At 43.0% G+C, this 13594-nt stretch overlaps 2 protein-coding genes across 2 annotated transcripts in view; one reads left to right on the top strand and one right to left on the bottom strand.

Moving 5' to 3' along the window:
- The window catches only part of hs6st1a (heparan sulfate 6-O-sulfotransferase 1a), a 57805-nt gene extending 44751 nt beyond the window's left edge, over positions 1-13054 (top strand). The window contains exons 2-4 of the mRNA XM_018663399.2: positions 4306-4528; positions 6436-6684; positions 8756-13054. Of these exons, the coding sequence (XP_018518915.1) occupies positions 4306-4528; positions 6436-6684; positions 8756-9079 (796 nt within the window). The 3' untranslated portion in view covers positions 9080-13054. The remainder of the gene's footprint in view (positions 1-4305; positions 4529-6435; positions 6685-8755) is intronic.
- Positions 1-13594, bottom strand: part of LOC108874860 (transformer-2 protein homolog alpha) — a 147012-nt gene that overhangs the window by 76771 nt on the left and 56647 nt on the right. The gene's annotated exons all lie outside the window — the stretch shown is intronic.

Raw genomic sequence — 13594 nt, 5'->3', positions numbered from 1 at the left:
TCCTATGAGCCATAACCTTAAATTTAAACAAGGCTTCTAAACATATTCACACTCTCTTGAGAAAAATATTAAGACTTTGTGTCTCCTGTGTGTTGCAGCCGCAAACGACCTCCAGTATTTCTTGTGCTTCTGCTTCTTTTGTTGCCTCATACAAAGAAAGCCTACAGAAACACTCATAATTGGCATGAAACCTTAACTATAAATGGTAACCAACACAAGTGAATGCAAGCCTAACCCTAATTAATGATTCTCTTTCTCTCTAGCCTTGTACCAACTTAAACTAAACCTCACCATTCTTCAGTTGCGGTGCACCTTGCAGGACATAACTCAAGATTCCTGGCTTGAAATTTTAACAAAACCAACTCTTAAGAGGGAGAGCACATTATACAGGGGGAGAGACAAGAATAAGAGATGGGCTGGAGGAAGACCGGTCCACAGAAAGGGAAAGATTTAAACAGAAAGGGAAAAGAGGTTAAACGGGGAAGGTGGAGGTTGTAGAAGTGGTGATTTGTGACCCACAGGAAACAGGCAAAGGGCTCATTTCCCCGGCCTCTCAGAGACCATAACAGGCCCAGGCACTGCGTGTTTCCTCTTGATAACGCTCAGCAAGCTCACATGCACTCACACTGACTCTCTAACACGCTATATTTTGACCAGTGCGTTTTTTTTCAAGGAAGGTTCTGGTCGTTTTTTTTTTTTTTTTTGTGCGTCGAAGCTGCTCATGTTTATTCTGTTATCTTTTAAAGTTTGACCATTGTCACACTCCAAAAATGGGTGAAGAATTACAAGTATCCAGTGTTCCCTCCAATAATTATACTCTTGGCATGGTGGAAAAAGCTTACAAGCGTCTCGTTCTCACTTATTTACCGCACGTGTAAACACAGCTGTGCACAAGAGATGGTAGAGTTGGTGAGAAAAAGAGGTTGAGAAGTCACAAAGCCCTTTAAAAATGTGAGAGATGGTGTGTGTGTTTTTTTTCTTTCACTCTCTTTGCTTGACAGCTTATACACTTCATCCTGCTCTCACAGACTCCGTTTTGTATTCAGATATAGTGATCAGGAGAGAGGGAAAGTGAGAGATAAAAGACAAAACTGTCCTCGTTCAGTCCACAGTGGTCCAGACAATAGCTTCATCACACCTCTCCCTGCTAAAACGCGTGCTTTTTTATCAGCCTCCTCTATACTCTGCCGGTCTGATAGGATAAATCAATAAGGTGATAAAGCGCCCGCCGATTAGTCGACATGTTTGATAGCTGATGAGTGCAGTTTTGATAGTTTTTGCGAGGATGTCAGGGGTATTCTTCCATTTGTTACAGATAACGGGGGGGGGCATACAGGGGAGAAATTTTATGAAAAATGTATCGCACGTAAACGCAGTCTGCAAGAGGGGCCCTTCGAGCTGCTGTTCCCAGACTGCAAATTCCCACACTCAGCCGGAGGATGATGTGCTACAATCTCGTCAGTGGGAGATTGAGCCCAGTGTATTAGCTTTGAAGTTAATTTGACAAGTGCTTGTATGCTGCTTCAACTATACGCAATATCACCTGTGATGTGTGTGTATGTATATATATATATATATATATACACACACACATACACATACACATATATATATATATATATATATATATATATATATGTAGTAATTTGCAGTCACCTCAGAGTGTGTATACATGTGCATGGGGAAGTGTGTAAAAGGAAGTGGACTTGGTGGTGAGTTAGTAAATGTGTGTGTGCATGTGTGTGTGTGTGTGGGTTGAAACATCATTACCTAGGGATCTGAGTACACGGCCAGACATCATTAGGCTTTAAGGCGAGAAAGTCTCCAGGCACCGGGTGTTTTTTTTTTTTTTTTTTTTGCAGTCTGCCTGACCCAGCAGACACGACAGGCAGGCATGCCGTTTAAGATCATTTATTTGGGTTTGCATGTATACCCTGTGTGTGGATTACTATGTGTGTTGCTTCCCTGTGTGTGTTTGCGTGCATGTTATTTATTTATTTTTTCTGGTAATATGCCTGAGCCTTCATTATAGCTGGAGCCATAACTTTGATAAATCACTTGGGCTCGGGGCCCTCACTGCTTTCACAGTATTAGAAAACTAATTGAAATTCTCTTCCGCCCCCTCCTCTCTCTCTCTCTCTCTTTCCCTCTCTCTCTGTTTTTCACCCTCTCCCTCCGTTCTCCCTTCCCCATCTCTGTAGCGAGGGCCAAACAGTACCATGTTTTTTCAGTGGAATAGAAGCCAAGAGGGGGAAAATGTCATCACTGATTTAATAGGCGTAGTCTTACTCAGAATCGCACACAGCAGCCTCACACACACATACAAACACACACTGTACTCTGGGGAGTGTTAGAAATCCTGATAATGTCATCATAGGAATCTCCATAATGTACCCCTTCTCTCCTGCAGGCTCCAGTTTGACTGTGCCTCCTCTGCTTTTGATTAGATCGGGGAGGGGATGAGATTTTAGGTTTAGGTTGATGGGATTTAGAGTTTAGATACTTGTTTCTACGCCGGTGATCCCCCCCCAGCTGCCCTCAGATTGAGGGTCTGTTTGGTTCGTTGCCTGGGATCTCCCAGCTGCCACTGGATTTAGGGTTTAGTCGTTTCATTGTCCGTGATCCCCCTGCTGCTACTAGATTTGTTTCATTTATGGGGATCTTTCCATGGTGCAGCTAAATTCAGGGTGTGGTTGTTTTGTTGCACAGGATCTCCCCAAATGAAATTTGTTTTTTCTTTAGTTGTTTTGTTGCTCAGGATCTCCCCTGAACCGCTTCTGTCGGATTTAGGGCTTGGCTGTTTTATTATGCACCATCATTCAGCTGTTGCTAGATTTGGGGTTTAGTTGTTTTGTTGTCCAGGATCTCCCCGCTGCCACTGGATTTCGGGGCAGCTTAGCCACTTCTTTTTAATATCTAGACACTGCTACTGTTTGTGCGACACTTGGGGCTTTGTGTCCACCCAGCAACCCCTCCTCTCTCCTCGGGTGAGCTTTGTAGTGCGAAGCCAAAGATTTAGCGATGGAGGCAAGAGAGAGTCTGTTGTGTGTGTGTGTGTGTGTGTGTATATGTATTTGTGACGCGACTTGTGTGGACCAGGAGCGATTTCGTGGATTCCTGTCAGCACACAAAATTTTTCTCTCTGCAAACATTCCTCTGACGTGATGCAAGCCCAGGAGAAGACTGGGTTTGTGCCTGTATGTGTGTGTGTGTGTGTGTGTGTGTGTGTGTGTGTGTGTGTGTGTGTGTTTTCGACCAGCAGCGTGTGTCTGTTGACCAGACAAATCCATACCATCACTCCCAGACACACTGCAAGCACATACCCGCACACACACACACACACACACACACAGGTTGCATGTGTGTCTGTGTGTGTGTTTAATGAGGATGTGTTGATTGATTAGACTGCAGTAATTAGCTGGAGTGTGAAGGCCTGGAAAGGTCTCTGCTCTGGTGGGAGTGTCCCCTCTGGAGAGACATTGAACTGTGCTATGCACCATTACATTACTCGCGCACACACACACACACATGCACACACGCACGCACACACGCCACAGAAACAGTCCCATCCAAATTTCAGATGCGGGATGAGTCATCTCTCGGAGGCAGACCTAATACTCTGCGCGAGTGTGAGGAGCGAGGAAGGATGTGTGCTGTGTGTGTGCGTGTCAGAGTCTGAGACATAAGGATGTTTGCGGCGCAGAGATGTGTGTTGCCGAGTGAGATGTGCTTGTGCCAGCAGTTTCTTTTCCTGCACAGTGTGGCCTGAACACTGACCCGATCCTCTGCCTGACAAATCAACTCTCTCTGCCTCGCCACCACCACCTCCTCCACCTCCTCCGCCTCCCGCTCATTTGTAGTTTTGCCTCTTATCTGCGGCCCGGTTTTCTTTTGTGCATCACAGGGCTGCTTCTAGTAAATGCAAATAATATGGTATTAAATATGACAACCTCAGTCTGTATCCTTCCTCCTACTGAGTTATGAGGATGTAGAACGGAACTGCTGCAGTAAAGTGTTGTAAACAGTGCCACCACATGGATGAATGGAGAATTTCATTTGATTGTGTTGGTGCTGGTCTCCTTTAATACTGTTTTACCTTATTAATTGACTAAACCTGTATCACTCTTCTTCTCTTCTTCACTCTTCTCTTCTTCTGCAATTAAGTGCAATAATTTATTAATGACATTTTTCTTATCTTCTTCTTCTTCTGTCCCTTTCTTTCCCTTCTCTGTCTTACCTCTCCTTCCCCTTCTCTACCTTTCTTTTCTGCCCCTTTCCTTCTTTTCTTTTTTTTACCCCCAACAGGAAGTTCTACTACATCACTCTGCTGAGGGACCCTGTGTCCCGATACCTCAGTGAGTGGAGGCACGTGCAGCGGGGAGCCACGTGGAAAACCTCCCTGCACATGTGCGATGGACGGACCCCGACACCCGAGGAGCTGCCCTCGTGCTACGAGGGCTCTGACTGGTCAGGGTGCACCCTGCAGCAGTTCATGGACTGTCCCTACAACCTGGCCAATAACAGACAGGTAGAGTGGGGAGAGGGGGGGGCTTTTAATGTGAGTCACTTAAACAACAAAAAACCTGTACTCTGTAAGCTTCAGAGAGACGGGATATGTTGCAGCGTTGTCACATTGACTGTTGTGCTTACAGTCCCCCTGAAGTGAAACCACTGCAGTGCAGTCGCGTAAATGAATCCTACAGAGAGTGAAGGTGCCCGCAAATCCTCGGCCATTCAACTTTGCTTACGGGCTTCTTTTGGCCGTTTGTGCAAAGAGTCACTTTTACTGCAAACACTCAAAAGAGCAGCCGATTTCAGCCTTGACGCTGCCATTTATCACTGCTACCTGCATCCCTGCGCCTGACCTGACTTCTCTCCTGTCTGCTGGACTGCTTTGTTTTGTTCCCCAGTAAGATTATAGCCCTGATATTGTCAGTGAGTACCATTAATCCAAGTCGACTGGAAAATACCAATACAGGGAATTAATCTCTGCAGAAAAGTAGATAAAATTGTTTGGTAAAATTCTCACATGAGAAACCAAATACACACTAGATAAATATGGGTTTTTAAGTCACACACTCATAACTCATTAACAGTGCATTTATTTCAACTCACAAAGATTGGCCACATATTGATTTATCAACAAGAAGAGTTTGTTTTTATCTAACTTCTTACATTCAAACTCACTGCAAGTCCAAAACATGTGAAAAGTATAAAATGAGCTGTACACATGTGAGCGTACACTCTACCTCACACACACACACACACACACGTCTACCCGTACACAATCAGGAGTTCGCCTGCTGGCCATAAACACCTCAAATTCACACCTTCTTTTCTTGTGCTATCTCAGTCTCCCACCTAAACATTTTGGCCAGCTTATCTCATCTGAGCTCGCGGCTGTTATTACTCAGGGTCTCATGACTTATAAATGTGGCACACTCACACATACAGACACTTAAGGCATCCTGGTGGACCAGCAGGCTGAGGTGCACACCGTGTACTCTTGTGAATCCAAATCAGTATGCAGCTCCTGTTCCTGTACTGTAACACAACAGCTTCAGAGTGCTATCAGTTGTGTAGTGAGCGCTCATCTCTGCAACCAAATCCAGCTCGACATCAGCTACTTTAGTTAACAAGGTGCAACAGGTGATCAGGGAATTTGATAGTTGATAAAATGTCAAGAGGTAGTTACATAATGTAGGAAATTACACACAGTCCTCTGAATCAGGGCTGCAGCTAATGTTTTGCTATTATCAATTAGTCCCTTAGTTGGTTTCTTTTTCTTTTTTTCCGTTTTTGAAGACGTGAATAAACATTTAGTCTGTCAAATTAGGAAAAACAAAACGGCAAATATCCATAATTACTACACTACCTTAAACTCAAAGTGATGTCTTTAAATAGTAGTTTTTTCTTTCAGTTTTGGTTGTTATTGTCAATGTAAAGCATGTTGATGTGAAGTTTTATTAACTAAATAAATAGCCAAGAAACCCAAATATAAAACCACCAGCATTTTCACATAATAATCTCTAAATGTAATATATTAGTTAGATGTAGAGCTGTAATGAGAAAATTAATCCACAGCTATTTTGATAATTGATCACTTGTTTCAGTCATATTTCAGTCCAAAATGCCAAACATTTTTTGGCTCCAGCTCCTCGAATATGATGATTTGACGCTTTTCTTGGCCATTAATCACAGTAAATTGAACTGCTTAAGGATTTAAAACTGAAAACTCACATATTTCATGTCCCTTTACTGTAAAACTGAAGAACAGAAATACAGAAAAAGTAGGACAGTGTGATTGATTGTTCCTTTGAACTTGAGTATTTGCTTTATAATCTTTTCACAGAGTCTGTTTTCTGCCACTGACTTTTAAGCACAGGTCACAAAAACACAAACATCTACTTATTTCTATAATCTCCTCACTCCCAGGTTCGTATGCTGGCAGACCTGAGCCTCGTCGGCTGCTACAACATGTCTACGGTTCCAGAGAAGAAAAGGGCCCAACTTCTCCTGGAGTCGGCCAAGAAGAACCTGCGAGACATGGCCTTCTTCGGTCTGACGGAGTACCAGAGGAAAACCCAGTTCCTGTTTGAGCGAACCTTCAGGTTACGTTTCATCAGGCCCTTCATGCAGTACAACAGCACCCGGGCTGCAGGGGTGGACCTGGACAATGCTACGGTCAGTACAACAGCTGAGCTCAGCTTACATATGGTGGATCTGGTCCTGTAGGCAGAGAGCAAAAATCCTGACAAGTGAATGCAATTATAACAGTGCCTAGTGTAAATAACAGGATAAATATAGTATTTATTTATAGAATTAATGCAGTCTGTTATATAATTCTTGTACGTATGGGGGTTTCCATATTTTCCTCTCTAAAGGATTATAGAGTAAAAATGTCTCATTATCTTAGATTAGTCCTGTAGTGATACATACACACATTTCAGTAGCATATTTTTATGAAGAAAGGAATGATAGAAAATAAAGAGAAAGTAAAAATGAAAGAAATGGTTCATAAGGAAGTGAAAGTTTATCGGAGAACAGAGGAAGAAAAAGAAAATGGGAAAGAGAGACTCAAAGAGTAAACGCAGTGGTTTTGTTATTGCTGTGAAATGAGTTGGGATGACTGTCGCCGTTAAAAAACAGCAGCTTCAAACATGTTCTTCACACTTTGATTGGTCCAGTGTGGGAGTTCTCAGGCTCAGTTCCCAGCAAAGAAAAAAAAATCCTCCAGTACGCAGCAGACTGGTGATTTATACATCAAAACCAGAAGGGAGGAGAGAGAATAAAGTATGCCCAGCTGCTGTGGAAAGGTGGACCAATCGTTATTATCATAAAAAAGAGAAAATATCACGTGGTGACTCGTAGGCTGGCAGGTGAGGGAGTCTGTGTGTGGCATTTTGAGTAAAAATGAGTTTCTAAATTTATCTTTTAAATTAAACACCTCTAAAGGCACCGTGTGAAATTGTGACATTATTTAATTAATTTTTTAAAAAGTCAAATAATTACATCAGCGGGTGTTGAGAAGAATATTTACTTTCGAGTCTGACAACTTGAGCTCGGCGCTGTCTTCTTGGCTTTGTGCCGGTGTCCCCCGTGCTGCCGATCAAACATCTCTAATTTTCTAACATCAATGTGGCGCTTCGCTTCCCTCTGTTGTCGCACATACTGCTCACAAATGATATTCAACACTCCATCATGGGTTTCAAAGGGATTCTCTTAATTAAACACTTTTCCCCCCTCCGTGTTGTATTCATTTGCAGCAGATGATACAAGCCAGTAAAGCCGGCTGCATTGCCCACGCTAACATCAAACACGTTCCTGTTGTCTTGCCCCACATATTGCCAACATCTCTCTCTCAGTTCCCTCTCTCTCTGTAGAACCATTTTAAAACTTTTGTATGTGTAATGGGGAGTTTCCACGACAGGAACTTTTCTGGGGGACCAAGAATCGTCTGAGGAGCTCAGGAACTACCGGAGACAGTACTTTCTAATGTTTCAGGAGCTACTGGGGTGTGTTTTACAGGGCTGAATGTCAGTAGTTACATGCTAATGTACAGCCACAGAAGATGACTTTGTATTGTTGTGTGTTCAGTTGCTTAGATGCAATCAGGAATGCAAATCAGAGCCTAAATTGAGTTCCTTTGGTTCTGTGGATCCTGGAACTTTCTGATCGAAAATAATTATTAGTTCCTGGCTACTTCCAGATGCCAAAAAAACGCCCCTGCTCTGGGGGCGGTGCTTTCAGTGGTGTATGAACCATCTGGGTGGAGTTTGTAAGCAATTCTGAGCATTGAGGTCAGTATTCACCAAAAAAAGCTGTAGATGCTTCTAGTTTGGACAAAGAAAGGATACTACTTGTTTATTAATGTTAAAAACAACAGTTAGGCTTTGTTGTCAATGCCCCAAATACTTTTAAAAGAGCTAGATATAAAATGGGAGAGAGAGAGAGGAGATGGGAGAACAAAGTGGATGAACACAAGAAACCAACATCAGTCTAATTTGTTTAGTTTTCAGGGTTGTTCCGATGCAGTGGAGACACAAACTGGAATTACACAAACAGGACGTATAGTTTCTTAGGTTCCACAGATCCTGGAATTATTTGGTTGTGAAAGACTATAACTTCACTTTCTCACCCTTTGTTTCTGTCAGGTTTCTGTTCTCTGGCTCTGTTTTTTCCTCCTGTCTTCAGCCTTTTGTTCTCCATCCTTATTCTCTCAACTTAAATATTTCATCTGCTCCCTCCTCGCCAGGTCCAGCGTATAGAGGAGTTAAATGAGCTAGACATGGAGCTGTATGACTACGCCAAGGACCTGTTCCAGCAGCGCTACCAGTACACCAGGCAGCAGGAGAGGCGTCAGCAGCGCATCAAGAACCACATGCAGAGCCACCAGGGCCTGGGCCTGGGCGTCGGCCTGTGGCCCTCCCGCAGCCGGCAGGGCTCGGTGTCGACACTGGAGTACGGAGAGGGGGAGCGGGAGGAGCGGGAGGAGGGCGAGGAGGGAGGCAGAACGGAGGAGGCGGGCAGCAGGCTCCCCACTGAGGACTACATGAACCAGATCATCAACCGCTGGTAGCAGCAGAATGAGAACAAACACACAGACATGCATATGTAATGTGAAATATACACACACATATACACACAGCCAAACACACACACACACACACACACACACACACACACACACACTTACATATACAGGAAGTGGCGCCTGCATCAAAGACCCAAATGAATGACAAAAAGACTTTACCGGAGAGTTGGGCTGTGGGAAATGAGAGTCCAAGTGGTTGCTATGGAGACCAGGGCTTGGTCGGTTGCATCAGCTCATGTTATTGAGGTTTGCCCAGTTGTTATTAGCACCCGCTTGCCCTTTCCCCCCTTTCTGGGTTTCTCTGTCTCTCTCATCATCATTTACTGACTGAGCAGAGGAGAGATATTTTTAAGAGTTGCTGACAACTGAGTATCTCATCCATCTCTCCTGCCTCCCCCTCCTCCTCCTCCTCCTCCTGTACTCCTCTCGTTCTCTGTGGCCTGATATGGAGCATGAGAAAATAAAATTAAGTCTGTGAATTCCCGCTAATCCTTGCTAAGGACCAGTCTACTTCCTGGATGCTCCGATTTCAAGAGGAACTGGGAAAGCAATGAAAAGTATGCGAACGGCTGAGCAGAACAAAGAAAATGGTGGGAATAACAGGAGAGACTGTAACTGAAAGAAACAATGGAAGAAGTTGGACTGAGTTGTGTAATAAAGCTTTCCGCTTAAAAAAAAAAAAAAAATCAGCCATTTCACCCATGAACACGCTTTTTGGTCATGAAATAGTGACAGTCTCATTCTCATTTTAGGATGATTTCATTTGTATTTTCCTTTTTGTGTTTATGCTTTTTTAAAAGCAGAATTGTAATAACACTGAGACCAATATTGCTGCCTAAAGAAAAGTGATTCCTTTATTTCTTTATTTTTGTTTGTTTTATAAGTCAAAGCTAATGGATTGGGATTGACGTACAATGGACCATAGCCATTACTGAAGCCTTGCATCTTGGGGGGGGGGGGGGGGAAGTGGCCTGTTTCTCTGTTAGAGGTTCCCAAAGCTCCTGTCGCTTAACGAGTTCATTATTTCTCCTTTTTCTTTTTTTTTTTTTTGTGGCTCGGTTCTACAGAGAATGACGGCCAATTACACAGCCCAGTCTCACATAGGTGCGAAAGAAATCAAAGGCAGGGAGAGGAGAGAGTCTGCTGCAGGTTGTTGCCAGGAACCGTGCTGTGTGAGCGGCAAGCGCTTTGGAAGCCTTAACTCAGACAAATGCTCGAGATGGGAGTTGCGGAACTACCGGTCACCATGGCAATGTGAGCCCTTAATGTAGTGGGTGGCATTTTCAGTTTCTCTCAGTTAGTTTTTTTTTTTCCTTTCTTTCTTTCTGACCAAGAGCTGCGGCGGTGTCAAACAAGCCTCCATCCCACCTGCTGAAAGGGCACACACAGCGCTGGTGACCTGTAGTTCGTTAGCGCGACTGGTATTTTAGTTGGTTTTACCTTGAGGAACGGACGGGGCGAGGTAGCAGTGCCTCTATGTACTGGGATCATAGTCAACATAATTATTGCCAGATACTATGTCTGCATTATACTACGGTAATTTCTCTGACTACTCGTGTGTCGGTGTGGATGAGTGTGTTTCCGTATGTGTGTGTGTATGTAAATAGTATGTACAGTATGCCTTTGATTGGCGTATGTGTATGCCTTTGTAAATAGTGTGCCTGAGTGAGAGAGGATGTCTGATGAGTTTTGTGAGTGACTGGTTTCATGACCAATTATCTTGCCATGTTTTTTTTTGGTGGTGGGAGGGCAAGGCAGCAAAGTCCCTCCAATAGCAAGTCACAGCAGTGTGACCATCGCAGTGATGCAAGCCAATAATACACCCCTCCGCCCTTTTCCTTTACCATTTTTGATCCCCCTTTTCTTGTCTCCTCCTGATGACCTGGTTACATATGAAGATTTCTTTACTTTAATTATCTGAAATCTGCCTGTGTGACATGTCTTTACCCCCTGGCAGCAAAATCTACAAGTAGGGTTGGGTTGCGATAGGCAAACATCAGTGGCTGTGGACTCATTTGTTACCTCAGCAGTCAGTACATTACTCTATGTTTTGGTCACAAAGTGTTGCCTACACAAAAGGTTGAAATCAGTCAGTTTTTTCTGTACTTGCTATCCAGCCGCATCTTCAAAGCTATTTCTGTGACCCCACAGGTTTCAGATGTCTGCCTGGAAAGCAAATTTAACACTGAAATTTAAATAGATTGTGGTGCCCCAGCACAGCCTCAGCAGCTGACATGTTGTACGTTCCAGCATCAAGAAAGTCTGTGGAAATATTGAACTTTTTATCAGTCTGAAAATAACATTGGAGAAGCAGCTTGCTCCTGGATAATAAAATAACACAGGGAACACAATTTGACCAAACCACAGAGTCCTGAGATCACAGATGTTTCCAGTTAGTATTGATTTCGTAATGCACTCAGCCAAAGATGGTTTGTTAGGGAACAGAGACATCACTCTGTAACACCACACTATAACTGTAAGTGTGATTTTGTACCAACAGAGTGGTGACACTTCTTTACTTCTAGCTGAGCACCTCTCTCAGGAGAATCTCAAACTTTTTGCCATACAATATCAATATTTTATGAGTACCAGCTTCAGAGAGAGAGACCTCCAGAATTTAGAGCGAGAAGCTCACAAAAAATAAGGTGTAAAACTAGGTAAGCTACATGTGTTATTTCAGTGTGTCAGATACATTTCATATGTTACAATCTTCATCTCATTTTCAGGTTGTAGTTGCAACTTACGTCATCTGCAATTTAAGTTGCTTGTAAAACGTTAAAATCCCAACCTAGTTATATTCAGTTCTGGATTTGGATTGGACAAAATGCTATCAAAAACCCCAACCCTATCTTCAAGCAAAGAATCTGAGCAATAAGAGGAGAGAAACCAATGAGAGGGTGGAGAAAGAATTTAAAAGTGTAAAGGGAAACAGACATGTCACAGGGCAATTAAATCAAACTGAATGTAGTCCACAGGCAACCTGCTTCCTCTGTATTACCATAAATAACTTCTTGTATCCTGTTGTTAACATTGGTTTGTTTTGTTTTTTTTAAGTCAAAAGGGGGGAGAAATTAACAGTTGAACCACCCACCATCGCCCTTGTTCAATTTCAGCTAATCACCCTGGATCCAGGGTGTCTCTCTTTTTGATCAGCGCCTTTTTTAATCAGGGATGATTCATGAAGGGAAGGAGAGAAGAACAAGAGGGGGGGATGATGAAAGGTATTGGGACACATCCAGCGTCAATATGCTGCTTTTTGTGTAGCCTTCAAAGTAACGCAATAGGGACGTGGAAATGGATATGGAAAGAGAGATGTCTCTTTATTATTATTTTTTTGTTTGTTTCATATTAACTTCCCCTTCATTGTATTTGTGAAACTGGAGACTTGAAAATACTGCAGCTCCAGGCATTTTGCCCACAACCCCTCTTTTTTTTCAGAGTCAGACTTATATTAGACCACATTTGGGCTCCAAACCAATATCTGGTTCCACTGGAAAAACAAACCTGATTCTTTATCTTGAGGGTGTTTTTTTTTTTTTTTTCAGCTTTCCAGTCTCAAGTGATGATAAGATTTGAAGCAGTCCCTTAAAAATACTCAACCGTACCCGATCAGTGTGTGAAAGAGGAAAACTCCTCTCGCTGACATGATTCCAGAAACTGATGCTGTAAAGCTATACTCAAATGTTTTATGTCTCATCACAACGTATATCTGATGTCTTAACAGCGTTTCCTTTGTGACAATGAAGCAACCCAGGTGTCACTACCATCATCATTTTTTTTTTTGTTATTATTATTTTTTTTTAATGTGTTAAAGAAAGTGTGATAGAGACTTGTTTTTTTGGATTGGTGTGCAGTCTGTCTCTGGCTCTTTCTGTATGCATAATTCTGGGTTTGTTTCTTATGATTGCAAAAATGAATCATCAAGCCACCAATTAAAATATTTCATTTTTACAGACCTGACTGTGTTGTGGTTGTCACTGCATATCATTTGTGATGTTTCCCCGCTCTGTCACTCTATTATCCAGCACACACCCATGAAAAACATCTTCCATCTGACTTTTTTTTTTTTTTTTTTAAAGATGGAAATTACATCCAAGGATTTGAACTTGAAATGCAGCCACATATTCATTTAAGATTCTCTCAGCTGGTTGATTTTTCTTGACAACCCGTGTGGGAGCTCTGCCCTCCAGGTTTCTCTACTTCCATCCACGGGCCAATCTATAACCAGAGGACATTTCTAACACTCGCCTACACTAACCACAGGACCGTGACCCCATAAAGCAGCCATTCCCCCCCTCCACCCCACAGCTCCTAATGACAGCCTCAGCCCTGTCAACAGTGATCTACAGCCTAATTCAATCTGCAAACACAAGTACTGTATATGCACAAAAATACGCTTCTACCTCTGCTGTGGCAGGTGGACGTTTGGCAAACGGGGGTGGGGGTGCTGGTATAAATATCATTCCCTGTCCTTGGCCGAGCACACAAAGGAGATGGAGC

Source organism: Lates calcarifer, linkage group LG19 (assembly GCF_001640805.2).
Source record: "Lates calcarifer isolate ASB-BC8 linkage group LG19, TLL_Latcal_v3, whole genome shotgun sequence".
In the NCBI taxonomy this organism is placed as follows: Eukaryota; Metazoa; Chordata; class Actinopteri; family Centropomidae; genus Lates; species Lates calcarifer.
The sequence above is the reverse complement of the archived record's forward strand: the minus strand, read 5'-3'. Positions and strand labels throughout refer to the sequence as shown.